Source organism: Eschrichtius robustus, chromosome 18 (assembly GCF_028021215.1).
Source record: "Eschrichtius robustus isolate mEscRob2 chromosome 18, mEscRob2.pri, whole genome shotgun sequence".
In the NCBI taxonomy this organism is placed as follows: Eukaryota; Metazoa; Chordata; class Mammalia; order Artiodactyla; family Eschrichtiidae; genus Eschrichtius; species Eschrichtius robustus.
Genome location: NC_090841.1, coordinates 16,299,698 through 16,323,072, shown reverse-complemented (window position 1 = coordinate 16,323,072; position 23,375 = coordinate 16,299,698). Strand labels below are relative to the sequence as shown.

The 23,375-nt window shown below is 40.7% G+C and overlaps 1 protein-coding gene across 1 annotated transcript in view; it reads left to right on the top strand.

Annotated features, from left to right (window-relative positions):
• The first annotated feature begins 2,293 nt into the window (after positions 1-2,293).
• The window catches only part of VPS36 (vacuolar protein sorting 36 homolog), a 31,671-nt gene continuing 10,589 nt past the window's right edge, over positions 2,294-23,375 (top strand). The window contains exons 1-6 of the mRNA XM_068526727.1: positions 2,294-2,433; positions 10,195-10,263; positions 11,691-11,761; positions 15,526-15,640; positions 16,716-16,805; positions 17,534-17,620. Of these exons, the coding sequence (XP_068382828.1) occupies positions 2,338-2,433; positions 10,195-10,263; positions 11,691-11,761; positions 15,526-15,640; positions 16,716-16,805; positions 17,534-17,620 (528 nt within the window). The 5' untranslated portion in view covers positions 2,294-2,337. The remainder of the gene's footprint in view (positions 2,434-10,194; positions 10,264-11,690; positions 11,762-15,525; positions 15,641-16,715; positions 16,806-17,533; positions 17,621-23,375) is intronic.

The window sequence follows — 23,375 nt, the reverse complement described above, 5'->3', positions numbered from 1 at the left end:
TTCATATTCTTTTCCATTATAGGTTACTATAAGATATAAAATATAGTCCCCTGTGCTATACAGTAGGACCTTATTGGTTGGGTTTTTGTTTTTTTTTTTTTAAATAACACGATTTTTTAAAAAATTTTTATTTATTTACTTATTTATTTTTGGCTGTGTTGGGTCTTCGTTTCTGTGCGAGGGCTTTCTCTAGTTGCGGCAAGTGGGGGCCACTCTTCATCGCGGTGCGCGGGCCTCTCACTATTGCGGCCTCTCCCGTTGCGGAGCACAGGCTCCAGACGCGCAGGCTCAGTAGTTGTGGCTCACGGGCCCAGTTGCTCCGTGGCATGTGGGATCTTCCCAGACCAGGCCTCGAACCCGTGTCCCCTGCATTGGCAGGCAGATTCTCAACCACTGCGCCACCAGGGAAGCCCTGGTTGGTTTTTTTAAATAAATTTATTTATTTATTTTTGGCAGCACTGGGTCTTCGTTGCTGCACGTGGGCTTTCCTAGTTGCTGCGAGCAAGGGCTACACTTTGTTGCTGTGCGTGGGCTTCTCATTGCAGTGTCTTCTCTTGTTGCAGAGCACAGGCTCTAGGAACACAGGCTTCAGTAGTTGCAGCACACAGGCTCAGTAGTTGTGGCTCATGGGCCCTAGAGCGCAGGCTCAGTAGTTGTGGCACACAGGCTTAGTTGCTCTGAGGCACGTGGGATCTTCCTGGACCAGGGCTCGAACCCGTGTCCCCTGCATTGGCAGGCGGATTCTTAACCACTGTGCCACCAGGGAAGCCCTGTATTTTTTTTTTTTATATGTATATAACAGTTTGAATCTGTTAATCCCAAACTCCTAATTTATCCCCGCCAACCCAGCCCCGCTTTCCCCTTTGGTAACCTTAAGTTTGTTTTCTATGCCTTAAGTTTGTTTCTATGTTTCTGTTTTGTAAATAAGTTCCTTTGTATCATGTTTTAGATTCCACATATAAGTGATATCATATGGTATTTGTCTTTCTCTTTCTGACTTGCTTCACTTACTATGATAATCTCTAGGTCCATCCATGTTGCTGCGAGTGGCATTATTTCATTCTTTTTTATGGCTGAGTAATATTGCATTGTATATATGTACCACATCTTCTTTATCCATTTCTCTGTCGATGAACATTTAGGTTGCTTCCATGTCCTGGCTATTGTAAACAGTGCTGCAATGAACATTGGGGTGCACGTGTCTTTTCAAATTAGAGTTTTCTAGGGATATATGCTGAGGAGTGGGATTGCTAGACTACGTGGTAGCTCTATTTTCAGTTTTTTAAGGAACCTCCATACTGTTTTCCATAGTGGCTGCACCAATTTACCTTCCCACCAACCGTGTAGGAGGGTTCCCTTTTCTCCACACCCTCTCCAACATTTATTATTTGTAGACTTTTTAATGATGGCCATTCTGACTGGTGTGAAATGATACCTCATTGTAGTTTTTTATTTTATTATTTTTAAAAATTTTATTTATTTATTTATTTATTTTTGGCTGCGTTGGGTCTTCGTTGCTGCACGCGGGCTTTCTCTAGTTGTGGCGAGCAGGGGCTACTCTTCGTTGCGGTGCGTGGGCTTCTCATTGCAGTGGCTTCTCTTGTTGTGGAGCACAGACTCTAGGCGTGCGGGCTTCAGTAGTTGTGGCACGCAGGCTCAGTAGTTGTGGCTCGCGGGCTCTAGAGCGCAGGCTCAGTAGTTGTGGTGCACAGGCTTAGTTGCTCCGCTGCATGTGGGATCTTCCTGGACCAGGGCTCGAACCCATGTCCCCTGCATTCTCAGGCGGCTCTTAACCACTGCGCCACCAGGGAAGTCCCTTAAGTGAAAATGATTTTAATGTGAAAAAAAGAAGGGTACAAAATAGTACTTACATACTGATTGAAGCTGTGTGAAAATTCAGGCCATGAATATTCATTTGGAAAAAAAAAGTTATCATTTACAGACTTTAATGAACATGGCAGCATGCTGGGCACTGACAAGAAAACGGCACAAATAACGCAGGAATAATGCACAATAAGAAAGTCCAAGCTGCGGTTTGGGTTCCCTCAAAGTCCATGGTAAGCTCTGTGTTTGTGCCTGAGCTGGACAAAGGATGGGGTCGATGTCCCCACCGGGCCCTTGGTGGAAGGAACGCCAGGGGGCGCACCAAGCACGTCGCCACGTCCCCCGGCGCCCCCGGGGCAGCGCGCGTTCCCCAGGACGCCCGGGCAGGACCACTACCTCCCTGCCGGCCTCCACCCCGCCCACCGCCAGGGGGCGCCGCAGGCTGCCCGGCATTCGGCTCGCCGCCAGGAGCGCCAGCGCGGGCAAGCGGCGGAGGCCGGCCTGGGGGCGGCCATGGACCGCTTCGTGTGGACCAGCGGCCTCCTGGAGATCAACGAGACCCTGGTGATCCAGCAGCGGGGAGTGCGCATCTACGACGGCGAGGAGAAGGTAGGGCGGCGGCCGGCCCGGCCTCGCTCGCGGACCCGGACTCCCGGGCCCGGTCTCGCCGCTCGGCGCCGCCCCCGCAGTCCACGCCGGCCCAGCGCCCGGCTCCGGCCCGACTTGGGAACGGCTCCGGGCGGGCGCGTCGGGCGGCGGCCCCTTTCCCACCCGGGGAGAGAGCCCTTCGGGCGGCACGGCACGGCACGGGCCGGGAACCCTGATTCCTCGCCCGGATCGCGGCGGGCGGGCGACGGGCAGGCCGGTTCCGCCTTTGTCCGGAGCCCGCCGGGTCCTGCGCTCCCGAACCGGGCGTGACTTCGGGCGCTGGGACCTGGGGGAGCCCAAGGGACTAGGCGGTCCCGGCCGGAGCGGGAGTGGGGTGGCTTTAAAAGGATTTCCGGAAAGAGGAGTTAGCCTCTCCTGGGACGCCTTGGCTGTAGGCTCTGTGTTTTGTTTTTTGTTTGGGAGTGACAGTAGAAAGGCGGTTTGATTGTTTTGTCAAGTGATGGAGTAGGCCATGCCTGGTAATCCAAGCGTAAACCTTAGGAGGTGTGTTTGCAAATTGAAAGGAGAAATATTGCCGGTATTTCACAGAAATATTAACGTTCACTGGAGACTTCCGTCAGACTACAAACTATCATCCTCTTCTGGATGAAATGTATAAACTGGTATTAGAAAAAAATTTAAAAACCCCTTTACTTACTAGCATTTGTGGTTTCCAGAAGTTTTCACTTGCTACCTCTCCTTCCTTGCAGTTTCCTTAGAGAAACTTCCTCCTGTACTTTCGCAAACGTTGCTGAACCCAGAGCTCTTCCTGTCTGTGCTTTACAGAAGCTTGAGGCTTCCTTCCTTCTAGGGGGTGGAGGGCAGGGATTAGTTACACAGCCATCGGAGGCACTGCTGACATGACCGGGGGCCCAGGGGTTCTCCCTCCCTGAGGGCATTTTTCCATGTTTCCATTATTGAGTCAAGATCTTTTTTTCTTAAATAATATGCTTGGCCTTAACTCTGTGTACTGCTTCAGTACTTTTATTAACTTGATCTCAAATTGGGTTTGCATGTTTTGATTGGAGTGACAAGCTCAATGTTTTTGTTTTTGTAAACCGAGGTTACACCTTTGGAACTGGGGTGAATGGGAAGCTTAATCAACCTGCCCTCCGTCGGGGGCTTGGAGCTTGGCTGCACCCTCAGGTCCGAATATGGGTATTGACAGATGGGTCTTCAAAGTCTCCTCCGAAGCCACTCCCTGCTGGCTGTCTAGCTTTTGCCGATCCCCACACTCTGTTGTTCTATGGAATTCCAATATGCAAATTAGGGACACGTTGGCTGCACATAACTATGGTATCTTTTCTTTTTTTTAATAAATTTATTTATTTATTTTTGGCTGCATTGGGTCCTCGTTGCTGCGCACGGGCTTCCTCTAGTTGTGGTGAGCGGGGGCTACTCTTCGTTGCGGTGCCCGGGCTTCTCATTGCAGTGGCTTCTCTTGTTGCAGGGCACGGCTCTAGGCATGCAGGCTCAGTAGTTGTGGCGCACGGGGTTAGTTGCTCCGCAGAATGTGGGATCTTCCCAGACCAGGGGTCGAACCCGTGTCTCCTGCATTGGCAGGTGGATTCCCAACCACTGTGCCACCAGGGAAGTCCTTATGGTATCTTTAAAACAATAAAAAGATCAAACGATTAGGACCCATATATGAAAAACCATTGCTGAGCTAGCAAATTCTAGTTTTTCCTTTATTTTTTTTGCTTCTTGTTTTAGCAGACAAATAGATATAGGTATCAGAGGATTAAGAAAAAAGTCATGGAAAGTACTTAGTCGAGACCCTTTGATCTCATCAAGAATTCTTTTTTTTTATAACTTTTTTTTTATTGAAGTATAATTGATTTACAGTGTTGTGTTAGTTTCAGGTGTACAGCAAAGTGGTTCAATTGTATAGATACATATGTATCTATTCTTTTTCAGATTCTTTTCCATTATAGGTTATTACAAGATACTGAATATAGTTCCCTGTGCTATACAGGAGGTCCTTGTTGTTAGTCAAGAATTCTTAACTGTTCTGCAAGCTGGGGGTGGTGCGGGAGAGGTGTGGGTGTCTTGAAACCTAAGCGAAGCTCTAAGGCCTGCTCACCACTGTGGTCCCGGGGCTGGAACTACTCAGTCACTTGCTGAGCTGTCCCTAGTGTGGCTGAGGGCCAGACTGATTCCTGGGGGAAGTCTTGCGTCCTGGCTTTCTCCCTCTGCTGGAAGGCGTCCAGACCTCGCGTGGTCTGAGGACTCCAGGAAGCTGCACACGTCAACCTCCGGATCTGAGCAGGTGCCCTTTCAGAATCTCTCACCAGCTCCCGTGGTCTCGGTGCTACAGTGCAGACCGCACAGCCTTCTCAGCTTTGCACCCAACATGTTCCCCAGTAGGTGCAGGGCTAAGACCAGTGGACTCTCCCTACTCGTCCATTGTATCTTCTGGCTCACTGTGGGTGTGAAATACATTAAAACAAAGAAACAAACACACAAAACCTTGAATAAGCAGCATACCTGCTACGTGCCAGGAGCTTTACGTAATTTAATCCTCTCAATGGGCATGTGAGGTGAGTATTTCACTGAATGAGAAAAGAACTCTCAGAGGCAACGTGACTTGCCCTAAGATCCACTGAGTTAGTTATCAGAAGAGCTGGGAGTTAAATCTCTATTGGTCAGACTTCCAAAGACTGTGCTTTGTTCACTCTGCTGGAGCGCTTCAAAAATACAGCAGTCTCCAGTGCCAGACCCTTTCCGTAGTGTAATATGTATGTTCTACGTATGTTTATGGAACATCCTCTGAAGAGGAGTACACTGAGACCCTCAGTAGGTGGTTGAGAAAACTGCGACCTGTCCAAGGTCACACAGTTAGTAATGGGTGGAGCCAGACCATTGCTCTTTCCACTGCCCAGGTGCCTCTTGCTTGTTTATACAGGCACAGTTTTCATGGGCCCCTTATGACCGGATAATATGTTGTTTTCCTAAGCAGCGTGGACAGGTCATTTGTTTCAATTCACAGAAGCTTCTGCAGCCTCAGCTAATTTAAAGAGTAACGTAAGACGGTTAGTGGTGTGTAAAGTGGCAAGTTGCCAGCTTATACTAGAAGATTTAGAAAATGTGTATTTTCTTTCAGCTTTTAGGAATTTACCCTTGGGAAATAATCAGAGACGCATAAAAATATAATGAACGAGGATGTGCATCTCAGCAGTATTATATATATATTATTTATTATTATGTAGTATAGGGAAAAATTGGAAGCAATCTGAATATCCACCATAGGGATTGGTTAATTAAATATGACACGCCCTAATCAGCATGAGGCATGGCTAACCATAGGCTGCTAAGTGAAAAAAAGCAAGTTATAAAACTACAAATATCATGGTCTTATTTTATTTTAAGATTATGTCCACACACCCTGGCTGGTCTGATTACAAATGATTTCGTTTTCTTTTTTAGACTTAAAAAAAATGTTTTCCAGATTTTCAACAGCATATTACTTTTATAGCAGAGAAATGTGAACTCAAAACAAAACAATAAGAGCTTATTCAGCGAATGCCTAAGTTATTTTAACTATTGACTTTTAAGTAGTTGAAATTATTCTAGCTCTGAGTGGTAGAAGCAAAGCAAACCTAAACTTGTCTGTCCCGTTGAGCTCATAATCCCTTGGAATCCCTGAAGGGAACAATTACGCAGTGTCTTCACTCGGAGCAGCAGTGCTTTACGTGTGCACATTGTTCATCAACATAGTAATGGAACGTCCTCTGGCTTCAGCTTTAAACTCACATCCTTATGCTTGGATTTCAGTCAGATAACGTGCAGTTTCCTAATCAGAACTATTATGTAGTTATGCTGTGTAATGTGGTATCAGGTACTCTCAAGTTGATAAAGTATCTGCTTCTGGAAAAGTGAAATCTTACTCATTGGCAAAAAAGAGATTTTTAAAATAGCTTAAACTCAATTATTTGGTTTTGCGTATGCAACATTCACCAAAACATTTGTAGCCAGGCCGCATTAAGTGCCAGGAATGTGAATGTGTTACTTCAGATGCAGAGGAAAGCGTGGAACTCCGAAGTCTTTTCTCTGAGGTGCTGAAGTGCTTGGTGGGAATCTCTTACAGAGTGTCTTCGACCAGATGGTTCAGTTTTCTCCCTATTAAAGCTTATTAACCACATTATTTAAACTTACTAATATTAAGATATTAGTAATAAAGTCAGACGTTTCTCTTAGAAAATAATTTTTTTAAACTCATGTTAAAAAGTACTGGTTATGTATTTTAAAGGAATTTTTTGACAGTGTTTCTGCTTATGTTCAATTTAGCAAAAAATAATTTATATACATTTCAGAGTTGCATGGAGTTATATATGCCTGTAACAAATTTCTTTATCTTTTTTTATTAGACAAGTAATAAAGTTGTTAAATATGGGTAAACCAAAAGAAGAAACTTGAAATAATCAGTAATCCTTTACCCATAAACAATTACTTTTCGCACGTCCTGTGTGTGTGATTGTGCAGGTGCGTGTGTGTGTGTGTAACTGTGCTGTGTACACTGCTTTTTTCTATATTAATATTATGAGTATCTTGTAATATATTGTCAAGTGCATACATAATTGCATTTATGAATATTTTTACTTAAGAATGATATATAAGGGCTTCCTTGGTGGCGCAGTGGTTGCGAGTCCGCCTGCCGGTGTAGGGGACACGGGTTCGAGCCCTGGTCTGGGAGGATCCCACATGCCGCGGAGCGACTGGACCCGTGGGCCACACCTGCTGCGCCTGCGCGTCTGGAGCCTGCGCTCCGCAACGGGAGGGGCCGCGACGGTGGGAGGCCCGCGCACCGCGATGGGGGGTGGCCCCCCGCTTGCCGCAGCTGGAGAGGGCCTTCGCACGGAAACGAACACCCAACACAGCCAAAAATAAATAAATAAATAACTTAAAACTTAAAAAAAAAAAAAGAATGATATATAATAATGTTCTAATTGGTTATTTACTTGATACCCATTTTTAACCACATTTTATTTTTTTAAATTTTTAAATTAAAAAAAAATTTATTTATTTAATTTATTAATTTTTGGCTGTGTTGGGTTTTCGTTGCTGTGTGCGGGCTTTCTCTAGTTGCAGAGAGTGGGGGCTACTCTTCGTTGCAGTGCGTGGGCTTCTCATTGCGGTGGCTTCTCTTGTTGCAGAGCATGGGCTCTAGGCACGCGGGCTTCAGTAGTTGTGGCACGCGGGCTCAGTAGTTGTGGCTCGTGGGCTCTAGAGCGTAGGCTCAGTAGTTGTGGCGCACAGGCTTGGTTGCTCCGAAGCATGTGGGATCTTCCCGGACCAGGGCTCGAACCCGTGTCCCCTGCATTGGCAGGCAAATTCTTAACCACTGTGCCACCAGGGAAGCCCTAACCACATTATTTTAAACTCAAAAGGATGATTATTTGTAATAACCTGGACCCTTACTAAGATGCTTTCCTTTGAGTTTCTGTTTTATATTATAACTTTTGAAATAACTAGTTACTCCTCAAAAGGATAGAAGCATGTCCTACCTTATGGCAAATTCGACTTTCTAGTAACTAAAGTGAATAGAAACTTCCAATATATTTCTTGATTTTAACAAATGAAGGGGTTTGACTTATCAGTCTTTTGGGTTCCAACTCTAAAATTTGCTTATTTATATAATTTCCAGTGCATAATAACAAATTATGAGGATTAAAGGTTTGGTCCTAAAGACCCAGCTGGCATTTTTGTGATTGTATTATAGTTTAAAAAAAAACATTTTTACATTTATAATTTGCCTAAGTGACACAGTCCCCTGATAAAAATTCAAAAACCACGAAAAGTTAAAAGTCTTCCTCCCCTCCTAGTCTGTCACCCACTTCCCCCTGAGAAGTCACCAGTGCTTCATTCTAGAGAGTCATGCGTATGTGTCATAACACAGGCGTTTGCGTAAAATATGTTGTTTCTTTCCTTTTTAAAGTATAAACTTGTAATATACTATGCATACAAAGTTCTGAAACTTGCTTTTTTCACTTAATCTATGTGGAGAATTTACCATATTTCATTAAGTCTTAGTACACATTCTCTACCCCCCCACCCCCCTGGGAGCAGGATGAATCTTTAATTCATGGCATCTTAGATGTTATCAAATACATAAAGAGTCTCCTGATTCTTTTTAATGACTGAGTTGTCATTCCTTGTGTGGATGTACATTTCCCTGTTGATGGACATTTAAATTGTTTCCTATCTTTTGCTTTTAAAAAACAACAATGAATAACCTAGTAGCATATCGTTGTCCACATGTGTGAATTTGTCTGTGGGATAAATTCCTAGAAGGGCATTGATTGGATCAAAGGATTTGTGTGTTTATATTTTTGATAGATGATAATACATTGCCCTCCATAGCACGTGTCCCTCCAGTGATGTGTGCAAATGCTGATTTGCCCAACACGTCACCAGCACAATGTTATCAAACTTTTGGGCCCTTGCCAATCTCATGGATAAAAGGGGTATCTTGATGTTGTCTTAATTTGCCTTTTTCTTATCATCAGTGACGTTGGGCATCAATTAATGTGTTTAAGAGTCATTTGTAGTTCCTCTTCTGTGAACTTTCTGTTAACAGTCTTTGCCCATTTATCTAATGGATTATAGGCTATTTCCTTATTGATCTGTAAGAGTACTTTATATATTAAGGAGACATATATATTTGTCTCTGATGTGAGTTACAATTATTTTTCCCAGTCTGCCATCTTTGCCCTTGGTGGTTTTTGCCATGAAGAATTTGTGTGCATGCGTGTGTGTGGAGGGGAATTGATCAGTCTTTTCCTCTAATGCTAATGGGTTTAACGTTTTTCTTAGAAAGACTTTCTCCACTCTGAAGTGATTTAAAATTTTTTCTTGTAATTTTTTTCTAGTTCTTTCATAAATTTTTAACTCAAATATTTGATCTATCCAGAATTTACACATTTTTGGTCCAGTGTGTTAAGTATAATCTTACTTTGTTCCCCCCGCCCCCAATGGGCAACCCAGGTGTCCCAGTGCCATTGACTGAATCTCCATCCACACTTACTTTGCATCTGTTTGTGTTTTTTTCTGGATTTTCTTATTATTTAAAAATCATTTAAAATTTTATATGAGTGTTATACACAAATTCAATCTGATGGTAAAAATTCACTCAGTAGTGAGGTGTATAGTTTTGAAAAAGGGCCCTTTGCTTCTTTTTCACCCATTCCCTCACACTTTTTCTGAGATAACCATCGTTAACAGATCACTGAGTATCCCCATTTAGACCTTTTTCTACTACTTATATGTGTATATATACACACATCTATTTATCTATCTATTTATAGATCTATCTCACATGTAGTTTGAGGGATATGGAGTTTATATCTATCTGATTACATTATATGCAACATGCTGTCAATTGCTTTCTTCCCCACTAAGCCTATGTCTTTGAGTTCCATGATAGTTCATGTAGCTCTACCTCACTATTCTTTTTAACCCCTGCATGGATTTCGTAGTATGAATGTATCACAGTTGATTTAACCACTTCCCTATTGTTACATAGCTAGGTCATTTTCAATTTTTTCCTAATTTTAACAAGGCTTATGAAGTGTGTAGCATTGCTTCTCTTTAACTTGTGATAAGTCTAATTCTAAAATGTTTATTTATGTGATTGACTTACTATTGTGCAATTCATGGGGAAGAAAACCTGGACCACATTGAGTGATATGTTATTAATATTTTGTGATGATCTTGTTTTTCTAGATAAAATTTGATGCTGGGACCCTCCTTCTTAGTACGCACCGTCTAATTTGGAGAGATCAGAAAAATCATGTAAGATCGCGTTTTTTGCTTCTGTTCTAGGTTTTATGTCACTGATTTTTTTTCTTTCTTTTTTTCTTTCTGGCAAAACTATAAATACATGTGATAAACTTTTGTTTGCAGATGTCAGAAGAGTGTGTCCCATACGGTCTCTCTGAATGGGGCACAGATAGATGAGTTAGGGTCTGGTCCCTCATTCAACCCTAGCACAGTCTGCAGCTACTGTACAGAGAATCCTGGCAGCTCCTGGTTTTTAAGCACTAATCAGATTCTCCCTCACACTCAAGTGTCCCCATCAGTCAGGGGTCCTGAAAACAACCCGTTTTCCCGATTGTTGTTGAGAGTCAGGAGGAGGTCTGCTGCAAAGTGCAGGCTTCTACCTAGATACTGAGATGAACTGCCTCTCAGTCACTCAGCAAAAGGAGAAACCCCGCCCCCCCCCCCCCCCCCCGTTTTCGCATTTCTAGGAAGAGAGGACTCAGTGATATGTATAGACCTGATATCTTTATTCCAAAGAGCTTTACCTTGAAAGTGTGTGTGTGTGTTTGTGTGTAAATTTCTGTGTCGCCAGTAAAAGAAGCAATCTTTTCTATGTTATTTTTTCAATTGCTGGCTGCCTCCCCCATGAAATTTTAATTCCACAGGTAAACTATATACTGTACTGAGGCTCTTTGCATGTCACTAACTGCTGCAAACTCTGACTCTTTTTGCCCCCCAAGAACCAATTTTTCCCCCTCAATGGTGATATTGGCCTGGTTGATGATGCCTTAGAACCGGTAATATTTCCTAATACTTTTTAAAGAAATATAGATTCAAGAAGGAAATCTTTTTTGGAGGGGTAGACGTCCTTAAACCGTATGTTTATAAATTAAGTTAATCTTAGTATAATTTTTTTGATTATCATGTAAAGGAGCTAATATCAAAACCCGTAGACCTATTAAATGCCAGTCATTTATAATAATTCTAAAAATCAGATATACTAATAAAGGGAAGCCACGTTAGTATTTTCTGTTAAAAATTAATTGTGGGTGGGTGAGTGAAATATAGAAAATTATAAAGAGGAAAAATCATCTCTATAACACACTCTTTCAAGTCGTTTTGATTTACCTGCTCTATTTTCTGTTTTCCATATAAGAATATATTATACGTAAACAATTTTCATATAAATACTACTGTTTAAAAGATATAGCTCCTGTGAAAACAAAGGTAGTTACAGCTGCTTTTAAACCTCTTCTGTTCTTCCACGCAGCAAAATGCTACCACAGTATTGTCTTCATTCAGTTTTTCCTTAAGTTTATTTAAGGAATAAAATAACATTATTATTTTCTATTGTTATAATTACTAAGGACCTTAAAGGTATGTGGCACCCCACTAAATCTATAAAACAAGGATTTCTGACAAGTCTTAACGGATCGTGTTTTCTTTTGATTCCCTCCCAGGAATGCTGCATGGCCATTCCTCTTTCCCAAATCGTGTTCATTGAAGAACAGGCAGCTGGAATTGGGAAAAGGTAAGGTCTGTATATTACAGTCTTTATGCACAAAAGCGTTTCCAGTCAAGCTGTCCTTGTTAACTTGGTTGAGTCATTGCTCAGTCAGTCATGGCCGTGACTGCGTGTGTGCAAGTGAATCAGATGATTGTGTTTGTTGGTCAGAGCTCCCCTAAGAAGGTATTGTCCTGGGGGAGGAGGGAAATGGGTGAGGGAGATTAAGAAGCACAAACTTCCAGTTACAAAATAAATGCGTCATGGGTATGAAAGGTAGAGTGTGGGGAATATAGTCAGTAACTAAGTAATAGCTTTGTATGGTGACATAGCGTACCTAGACTTATCATGGGATCATTTTGAAATGTATAGAAATATAGAATCACTCTGTTGTGTAACAGAAACTAACATAGTGTTGTAGGTCAGTTATACTTCAAAAACAAACAACCAAAGTCATGGAAAAAGAGATGGGATTTGTGGTTGCCAGAGGTGGGGTGTGGGGGGCAGGGAAAATTGAGGGAAGGTGGTCAAAAGGCACAAACTTTCAGTAATAAGATAAATAAGCAATAGGGATGTGATGTATTGAAGACAACATGATAAATGTAATTAACACTGCTGTACGTTATCTATAAAAGTTATCAAGAGAGTAAATCCTAAGAGTTCCCATCACAAGGAAGAAAAATTTTTTTTCTATTTCTTTAATTTTGTATTGGATGTTCACTAAATTTACTCTGGCAATCATTTCATGATGTATGTAAGTCAAATCATTATGCTCTGTGCTCTACACCTTAAACTCATACAGTGCCATATGTCAATTATATCTCAAAACTGGGGAAAAATATGTTTTAAAAAAAAGAAGGTATTATCCTACTTTAAACTCACTGATAAACGGAAGTCATTCTTAAAGCATGAATCAAGTACTAAAGTTGCTGTAATATCCTCAGGTCATAATAAATAAGTGTGGGCCGGCTGTCACTATATATTTCCACAGACATTTGCTTTTTTTTTTTTTTTTTTTTGTTGGGGGCATGCCACACGGCTTGCGGGATCTTAGTCCCCAACCAGGGATCGAACCCAGGCCCTCAGCAGTGGAAGCACAGAGTCCTAACCACTGGACCACCAGGGAAGTCCCCAGACATTTGCTTTTATGTGTCTGTATATGTATCATTCAGTACTTAAAATCATAAATGACCCATCTGAGAAAAATACCTGACTTGGCTCCTATTTCTAGTTGACCATAAAGTTTCTCAACTTCGACTTTTTCAGATATCAGTGTTGAGTAGAGTACCACAAGAGTTATTGTCCGAACAGGGACATTCCTTAGAGTAATAAGGGACACTGCTTATAATTAGATCAGGCAAGCATAAAACTGGACTGTCCCAGGCAGACCAGGAGATGTGCTCACCTTGGTTTAAAGCCACAGGTTAAAACGTTTCTGTTTATTCAAGTATATAAAACATTTTGGCTTTACACTTTACATACATGTGATTGAGGGCAACTTATGAACAAATATTGCTGATAAGGAATTTTTTTCCATGTGGGCTTATCTTCAGCTTTAATGTAGTTAGATCCTTCAGTAGAAGTGAAACAAATGTTAAAGTTCCCTGGAAATGCAGTGCATCCTTAATTAGAATGTTGTAGCTAGCATAAAAGATTGCTTATTTGACATAAAAGAAACTAACCAATATTCTGGAAAGATTAACAAGGCATAGATTTTTAGAGTAGGCTATTTCTCTGATTTATATTTTCCACCTTGTCACTTTTCTCCATCTTATTGAGTTTTTTCTTTTTTTTTTTTTTGGTATGATCGACAATACAACATTATATCAGTTTCATTTGTACAACATAGTGATAGCTAGTATTCGTATATACTGCTTTATATATTGCTTTCCTTATTAAGTTCTACAAACTTGGGCTTCCCTGGTGGCACAGTGGTTAAGAATCTGCCAGCCAATGCAGGGGACATGGGTTTGAGCCCTGGTCCGGGAAGATCCCACGTACCATGCAGCAACTAAGCCCGTGTGCCACAACTACTGAAGCCCGCGCGCCTAGAGCCCGTGCTCCGCAACAAGAGAAGCCACCACAATGAGAAGCCCGCGCACCGCAACAAAGAGTAGCCCCCTCTCGCCGCAACTAGAGAAAGCCCGCGCGCAGCAACGAAGACCCAATGCAACCAAAAAAATAATAATAATAAATAAATTAATTAATTTTTAAAAATCATATTAAAAAATGACCATTTAAATTAAAAAAAAGTTCTACAAACTTTAAGGGTGTTCCAAATCATTTGACTTTTTCTCTGCTGTGTTCCAAGGAAATCTAAACTCTATAACAAAAATAGTTAAATATTTACCTTCACATTAGTGTCTCTTTTTAAACATCTCCGGTGAGGAGGAATTCGATAATATGCCAGGTTGACTTTTCTCAAGTATTCTCTTTAGCTCCCAACTCCTCCTCTCAAATAATTACCATATCTCAGTGAGTCAAAGATGTATGTGCATTTTCACCTTTTAACATCTCTGAACGCAAGATGCTTCTTTGAATTGGTGGATTTTAAACTTGGTGAAATATGGTAATTGAATCACCCAAGAAGTGAATATATGAAAAAATTAGCGTGGATCTTTTTATTCTGACTTTGGGATGTTTAAACTTCATTTGTATCATCTTTTAGCTTTTCATTGGGTTTCCTTTGACAAATTCTGATAGTTAAGGCTCAGGTTTTTTAGTTTTAAAGAGCGTATGATGCTTTTACTTAGTCACCTGATCCTAATTGTCATAGTTTTATTGTTTACCTGATAGTTCATTTCACACAGTCCCGTGATTCTGCTTACACAGTTTTATTTGCTCACCTCACTTAAAGATGTTCATCACAAAGGAACCAATGAAGAGTCCATACAAGCCTGGCTCCAGTTCACTAACCAAAGCATTTGTTACATCAAGGAGGCCCCACATGTGGTGTTTCAATTTTAGGGTGATATTTAGGCAACTATATGGGCCTAAACAAAGTAATATTGAGTAATAGGTGTATCTATAATGTGGTCATAAAGAAAAAGCTCTAAGCTAGGTATGCAAGATACTTTGAGTTTTTGGTTTTGCTAATATTTATAGAATATTGTTTATTGAGCTGGTTGGGAAAAAAAAGACTTATAAAACTCAACAAATATAATGGTATTTTGATGGCATAGAAGATAACAGTAGTCATAAAGATCATGGTAGTTTGTGATCCTGGAGTGGCAGCATTTTGAGAATTGTTTTTGCTATGGGACATCTCTCTAGATCATGCTGCTGACTGAGTGGCGTTTTCCAAAAATGACACTGTAGAATGTTAGTTTTGGTGGAGTTTTAATAAAATGTCAGCTGGCCAGTTTTACACAGATAAGTTTTCACATTTTGTTTTCAAATGAGTAAGGTTGTATGCTTTGGCAGAAATTATAGGCCCCCTGGTAACCTTTGGGGATGACTCTGTAGATGGAAAACCTAATCATAAACCAATATCATAAACCACCCCAAATTCTGAAAATTTATTTTGAACTTACTTTCTAAAACCACATTTTTATTTAGTCTATAGCGCTAGTAATTTGAATTTTTTGGTTCACAGCTTATAGATTTTAAGTAGAGATAGTTTTGAAAGGTTCATTAATACTGAATTGATACAGACCTTAAAAGGATTCCTTTCAGGATGTTGTTTGTTTCTACACGAATTTTAAGTGATCTGAAATATATTAAAAGTTATGAAAATAGAATTAGTGATTTTTAAAAGACAATTAAATACCTTACATTTGCTCTTTCTGTAGTGCCAAAATAGTGGTTCATCTTCACCCAGCTCCTTCTAACAAAGAACCTGGCCCATTCCAGAGTAGTAAGAACTCCTACATCAAACTGTCCTTCAAAGAACACGGCCAGATTGAGGTAAGTTTCTTTATGAATACGATCAGACTAGAAATGTGTACTTGTATGTATTTTTGTTGTTGTTTGTTAATAGAATGGAAGACAATATTGTTCAGCATACCAGTTTTCACCATATTTTTACAATAAAATTTTTATGATATCTTAAGCCTTATCAGTGGAGAATACGAAGTTTAGGTTTCAGTGGGAACGGGAGGCAGGAGGATGTAGTCACAGGAAAGAGTGGAGGCTGGAAACAGGCTAAGTCACCACACTAGGCAGGCTACTAGTTAAGTGCTCAGTGTTATCGTTTGGATAAAGGGACAGAGTATAATGCAGTGACATGTTTAACTGCCTCAGCATCTGAAAGTTCACCAGCCTTACATCAGGCAGTCTATCTTTATTAACTCCATACAAATCTAATCGCTTAAGTTCTTATCCCATAGTATCATGGTTTATATGTTCTGATTAATAAGTTGCTTTGTAAGTATTCTTTAGACATTTATAAGTGTGTGTTTATCTCCCCATCGAGATCATAAATTATTTATGTTCTTTTTCTCTATAGTACCTGACCCAGTGTTCCTTGCACAGCAGGCACTGAGCAAATTTAAGTGACTAACTGAAGTCATTCTCACTGTAGCTGAAAAATATACCTGATTTTTTTTTTATGAGCATAGGCATGTTTTGGCCCTAATATCTGGCCTCACATTTTAACTAGACAAATTATTCTCAGCTTCCTTCATGGATAACAGTTGTGTATTTTTCTTGGCACTGTGTCTGTTTCGCTACAGATTGAAAACAATCCACATATGCAGGATTGTTTAACGTAAGTCTATTTACTTCATTGTCACTCATCTCTTTGTTGAGAATAGTTCACTTTATGTAGAAGGTCAGTTCCTTCTTTTTTTTTCCCCCTTTGTGCTTTCTGAAGTTAACCCAAGGAAAGAACTTCCTTTGATTTCCTTTGATGTCTCTGAGAATTCTAGGCTTGTTGCAAATGACCTAACAGACTTCCAACTAAAGAAATGTTAAGTAATGATTTGTATGAGGATGTCACAGCCTGACTGACTCACTTAAAGTGTATGCATGTGCATAACAGTTTTACAGGCGTTTATCGGAGGAAATGACACAGAGAAGATGGGAGAATATGCCAGTTTCCCAGTCATTGCAAGCAAATAGAGGACCCCAGGTATTTTTTCAGCTGTTTCCTAATCCGGTATTTTCAGCTCTGTACTTGCATCTTCATTAAGGGAAAAGAGTTCTATGATTATAGAACTTGTCAGAAACAAAATAATGATATTCTAATTAAAAACTGATTTTCACAGAACTTAATTTAGTGCTCTATAGACAGCAGACACTTAGTAATAATACATGACTACTTACCAGGGTAATTTCAGGGTGGCAGAAGTTAGATTCCCCTTCTGCATTCTCTTCTTTATAATTAGTGTGGCATCTGAGAGAACAGACAGTACCACTGGGTGACATTTTCCAGGCCAGTCTAATTAACCACCAATGTGGACAGACACTCAAATGTATAAAAGTAGCTTGTATAGTAACTGTCAAGTACCAGAATTTTACCTATAATTTTTTGCACATTTGAGACCATATTAAATATCTGATACCTGTATAATAGCTTGCCAAAGAACAAAAATGAAGAGGAAATTTAATTTATATCTAAAATACAGAGTAAAATATACCATCTCTTGTTATGTTCAGTTTTTCTGTATAATGATTTGAAGGTCATTATGTATGGCAATAAACCGACAAATGTTTTGAAAGGAAACTGAATGTAACTGTGTGCTGTCTTCTTGGGTTCTTTGTGGGTCCTCTCCCACCACTGAAAACACAATATAGTGGGTTACAAAAGATTGTGTCCTTCCTATTTTGGACGTTTTATTTTCTACTTTTGTTTTTCAGCCAGGAAGAATAAGGGCTGTAGGAATTGTAGGTATTGAAAGGAAACTGGAAGAAAAAAGAAAAGAAACTGACAAAAACATTTCTGAGGTAATTCTTACACAAGTTCCGGTCAGCTGTCTTTTTCAGCCATCTTGCTTATTCTTTTGGATACAGCTGTGAGTAACTCCGTTCTGTGTCTTGGAATATATTTAGTTTGCCTGGAGCCACACAGTCTCTTATTCCATTTAAGGAGTCTACTTCAGGTTGGCATAATTTAGCCCAAACGTGTTTTAAAAATCTTTTCCAGAAAGGAATTAAAAAGAAATGCAAATTTGTTTTCTGTGAGGTTAGAAAATGTCATGAATTATTGTGTGTAAATTTTAAAGTCTAGATGGGATTGATTGGAGGGTCCTCCTAATGAATTCAGGGTCCTATGTATAATTACCTGGGATGTTTGGTTAACTTAGTTGAGGGGAAAATGCTGTTCTGCGGCCCTTGACTCTGGCCGGACACTACACAGTTTTATGCTGATGACCACTTGGGGACCAGGCACAGAGGTAGTAAGAATGGCTCAAACCAGCTTATCACTCCTCCTAGGAGAGCACCCCCGAGCTTGTACTTTACAGTGTTTCTGAAACCTCGTCCTATATGAGGAAATTCAAATGAAGGGGAAAGAACTCTAGTTAAGAAAATGAGTTACACATTAGATTTTGGCAGTTAGTTAATACATCTAAACATATCGGTTTTCCCATGTTTATATGGAAATGGTCTTGGATTTTTATGGAATGATTTTGTGAAGTGAAGTAATTTTTTAGTTTTTATAATGGTTTGTAAGTAAAATTCCATTGATGAGTGCTGCTCATAGAATTTCCAAGATTTATCTCAATCAGATAAAGTCTAAACTGCAAATAGTTACTGAATACCTGTATTAGTCAAGGTTCTCCAGAGAAACAGAACAAATAGGGGATATATTCTTTTGGATACAGCTGTGCATATCTTTTGGATATCTATATGTGGATGTCCATACATAGATATAGATATGCTGATATCTTTATCTCTCTCTATATAGATACAGGTATCTGTATATCTAGATTGTCCTATATATACACAATGAGATTTATCATAAAGAAGTGCCTCATGTGATTGTGGGAAGCTGCCAGCTGGTGACCCAGGAAAGCTGGTGATAGAAATGCTAACCGGAGTGTGAAGGCCTAAGAACCAGGAGCACTGGTGGTGTTAAGTCCAGTCCAAGGGCAGGATAAGACTGATGTCTTAGCTCATCAGTCAGGCAGAGAACTTTTTGTTCCATTAGGCCCTCCAGAGGGCAATTCAGGAGGGCGATCTGAATTTAACTGTTCAACTCATTCTGCAGATTCAGATGCTAACCTCATGTGGAAACAGCCTCACAGACCCACTCAGAATAACGCTTGATCAGGCACCTGGGCACCCCACGATCTAGTCAAGTTGACACATAAACTTAACCATCATAATAGCCATATCTGGGCCCACTAATTGAATATGGATTATTGTTGAGGGACCAAGGGCATTTGACCTATTAAGTGCTGTGGTCTAGGTTTTGCTGAGGGCACGTTTATGGTAAAGTTGTGTGTGTGTTCCTTGGTCCTTTGTATTTCCTGCACATTAGCAGCTGGATCCTGAGGCTTGATCAGACTTGTGTTTGAGCCCTTTGTTGAGACTAGAGGTGACACTGTGTTCCTTCATCACGTCTCTTTTTATCATGTTAGCGGCTGTCAATATTCAGTGCATAGATCTTTGGGTCACTGGTGGTTGCAAATGGTGGTACTCTGTGATTTATTTTTCATTTATTAGTTGGGACACTTTTTAAAGAGATGCTTCCCTTCATTACTGTTTGGCTACTCAGTGATATGGCTCCTAGAAGGAACGCAGAACATGTGCCGTTTCCTTTATTATCAGGATGATAAATTGGTTCCTTATCATCCTCCCGAGGTGACTAATTAGGTTTTTTCACGTATTATTATGAATTCATACATTTTAACATATTTGATGATTTCAGTCAGTTGCAATTATTATCCTAGTTAAAGCTCAAATTGTCCCATCTTTGGCCAGTGGGAGCCTCTTCAGGTTGGCTCCTGAGTGGTTTTGATGTGACCTGGTGGACTTTGAGAGCTTCCTCACTGCCTGGTGTTGACAGAAGTTCCAGGACCGTCTTGTATATTTCCTGCTCCGGATCTGGAATCAACCATTATCTGAGAAGCTCTGGTTTCTTTTAGTGGGAAATGGTATTTCATAACCACGATCTGCCTGCTAGGAATTTGCATCCCTCTTGGGTTGATCTTTATTTCTAGGACTTTTCAGTGGAAAGAGCTAGGATTTTTTTTTTCTCATAAAGGTACCTCATAAGGTCACACTGATGCTTCCTATTCAAATTCGGGACTACACTAGCGAATAATGACTAAAACAGTTAAAAAGGATTTTTTTTGTATATGTTCTCCCCTTTCTTCCCACATGTAAAACATAGGTGTGCTGTATCTACACTATCTGAGCATTCAGCCACCATGTACCCTCTTCCCCTCTAGCTGTCATTTAGTCTCATTTGTACAAGTAACTGTGTGTGATACCACCAGTCTTTACGTTCACCTCCCTCTATTCATTTTGGTTGTCTGAAGCTCATCCTGTAGTAGATGTTTCAGAAAGTGCTCATGGGAACAATATTCCCTGAGGTCTGGCATCTTTGTATTCCTTACACATGAAGGTCAGTTTTGCTGGATTTGTAATCCTTGGCTCACATTTTCTTTCCCGAGTGCCTTCCATATGTGACTTTCAGTTTTTCGTCTGGCATGAAGTGTTGCTGCCAGAGTGATGACAACCTCATTTTCTCCCTTCTCTAAAGTCACTTGCTGTTTTTCCTAGATGCCCAAAGGATTTTTTTTTTTCTAAATAAAGCTTTGTATGATAATTTTTCTAGACTGTCTGTGTGTTAGTCATTCTGGACTGTTATTCTCGGGTGCACAGTATGCCTTCAGTATTTGCTTTCAGACATGTTTTCTTTTAATTTCAGGGAAGTTTTTCTCTAAATTTCAATAATTGCTTAGATTTTTTTTTTTTTTCTTCTGAGACTCCTATTAGCTGTATGTTGCAGCTTTACGGCCTATCTTCACTCTTTGGGACTTTCTTTCAAACCCTTTTTATCTTTTCCTTCGTTCCTTTTTTATTTTAGAAAAATTTCCTTCTTCACCTGTTGTTTCTCTTAAGATATTATCTGTTGTGTTTATTCCTCTTGTGTTTGTCTAGTATAGTCTTTCTTTCAGAAATGATTAAAAAAATTCTTTCCTGGGTCCTGTCACCTCATTTCTGATTTATATTGCCCTTTCACAGCTTCTCTCATTTCATTAACACCTATTAGCTCATTTTGAAATGAAAGGTAAGCTTTTAATGTGATCTGTGAACATGTCTCTCTGGCCTGCTTTCATTATCTGTAATGTTATTCTGCTCTTGATTTTCTTTTTTCCTGCAATAACTTTGTGTGGGATTTGACCTTGATAGTTGGCTCTCGCTAATTTTCATGTGAAATTGGTTTTCTTGAAGTTCCAGAGGAAGGCCTAGTTCAGTGCGGCTCTTCTCACTCCACAAGCTCACTCTTCTGCTGTGTGCATGCAGCGTGAAAAAGGGAGGTGGCTTGCTGTCTGTGATTTCCTGACCCCGTTCCCATCCCCTGTTTTCAGCTGGACCTTGTCCCCTTCCTCTGTTATCTCTACCTTGCTCAGTTGCTGATTCCTGTCTCAGTAGTTTCTCCCCAGCTTGGGCTCCTGTCCTGGAAGGGAAGCCAGGAGGTTCACTTTCAAGGGCTGTTCACAGGCCCTTCCTGAGGACCCCTTGTACCCACTTCCTATTGAAGTGGGCAAAGCCCTACCCGTTTTAGTTACTGCCCTCAAGCTGGCCCGTCTGCTTTTGAGGGACTCCTGTGGGCTCTTTCAGGGGCTCTTAATCTCAGACGTATCAGTTGCCCTGTTGCCTCCCTTTTCTTTTTCCTGCCTCAGTGCTGGTATCATGCAGGTCTTGTGGCTCTTGCTGGTTTGTCCCCACTTGCTTGTACCTTGGGGTCTTTGTGGATATCTTGTCACTTAGTTTTTTAGTATATGCTGCCCGTGGGGTTTTGGTCTTGAGATCTGGTTGCCCCATTTTTATGTCGGGATTTGGAGAGATTCAAAACCTATGCTGCCATAGCCACCACCTTCCCAGAATCCTCTATTCCCATAGAATTCCAGCATCTTAGCATTAGAGGGGTTCTAACTATCCGGAAAAGGAATCATCTCGGGGCTAGTGACTAGATTTGGAACCAGGGTTATGAGAATTCAGGTTTCCTGCTTTGCAGATGAGTGTGGTCTGCTACATCACGGCCGCTCACTGCCACCCAGAAAGTGCTATCACTGTCCTCTTTCAGTGACTTTTGTAGTCATCCTTCTGTGTGACACTCTTGGAGATGGCATGGAGCAGTGAGCTAATTTTGCATTATTAGTGTTTCTTTTTCTGAATGTTGCCATTCTAACTTGGTGTTCAAAATAACGTTTTTCTTAATTTATGAAATGTTATTCTGTTCCAGTGTAATTTTCATGGAGTTGCATAGGTCAAAGGAGTGTACACAAGCATTGGGCTCTCGTGCAGGTCATTGATTTATTCAGCAGATGGTCCTTGCTCTCTGTGCGAGCCCTGCATCAGATGTTTTGGATTTGTTGTAGTGCGCCAGACAGACAGGCAAGTAGGCGCTCTCTACAGGGTGAGAAATGCCATGTTAGGAGAAAATAGTTGCTGCAACAGGAACACAAAGCATGGCCCCTGACTTCTAATGGGGTCAGGGAGGGCTTGTGAGCAGAAGTAATGGAAGTCAGGGCCTGAAAGTTGAGCAGGCGCTAGCAGATGACCAGTAGGGATAAGAGGATCCAGGTAGAGGGAATGGAATATGCAAAATACAGAATGAAGAATATTGAAACAGAAAATTCAAGAATGTATTAACAGTTACCGAAGCTAATCACCAAAGTAATGACTGAAAGTCAGTAAGAAAAAAATGCTATAAGTTGGCTTAGGAGAGTATCCCATGGTTTGTTTTTTTTTTTAAATTAATTAATTAATTAATTAATTTTATTTTTGGCTGTGTTGGGTCTTCGTTTCTGTGCGAGGGCTTTCTCTAGTTGCGGCAAGCGGGGGCCACTCTTCATCGCGGTGCGCGGGCCTCTCACTATCGCGGCCTCTCTTGTTGCAGAACACAGGCTCCAGATGCGCAGGCTCAGTAGTTGTGGCTCACGGGCCTAGTTGCTCCACGGCATGTGGGATCTTCCCAGTCCAGGGCTCGAACCCGTGTCCCCTGCATTAGCAGGCAGATTCTCAACCGCTGCGCCACCAGGGAAGCCCTATCCCATGGTTTTAAAGCAGATGCCGTTTTTTTTCAAACGTGGAGTGGAAATTGGACTATGAATGAGGTAGAGGGATAGAAGGTCCTATAAACTGGCAGATAAAATAATAGGATGGGCACATGTGTCTGTTTTGCATTTGTACATATATTGCTTTAACTTTTTTTGTGGGTAGTTTCTCCACCCATTTTTTGGATAGTTGGCTAATACCAAATTTTAGAATAATAATAGAAATAGAAGTGAGGAAGCTTTTGTTTGTTTTATAATTACTTAAAATGTTTTACAGGTGCTTCTTCCAAGGTACTAAAATATTTGTATTTCTTGTTTATGGACAGTACGGGCTAATTTATGTATTCTATGTAGACTATTATTTTTAGCAAACTTTTTCTAGAAAATATAATATAGTAAATAAAGTGATTTGCCATATAAAAATTTAAAAGTGTTGCCTTACTAGTTTTCTTTACACGTAGGTAGAA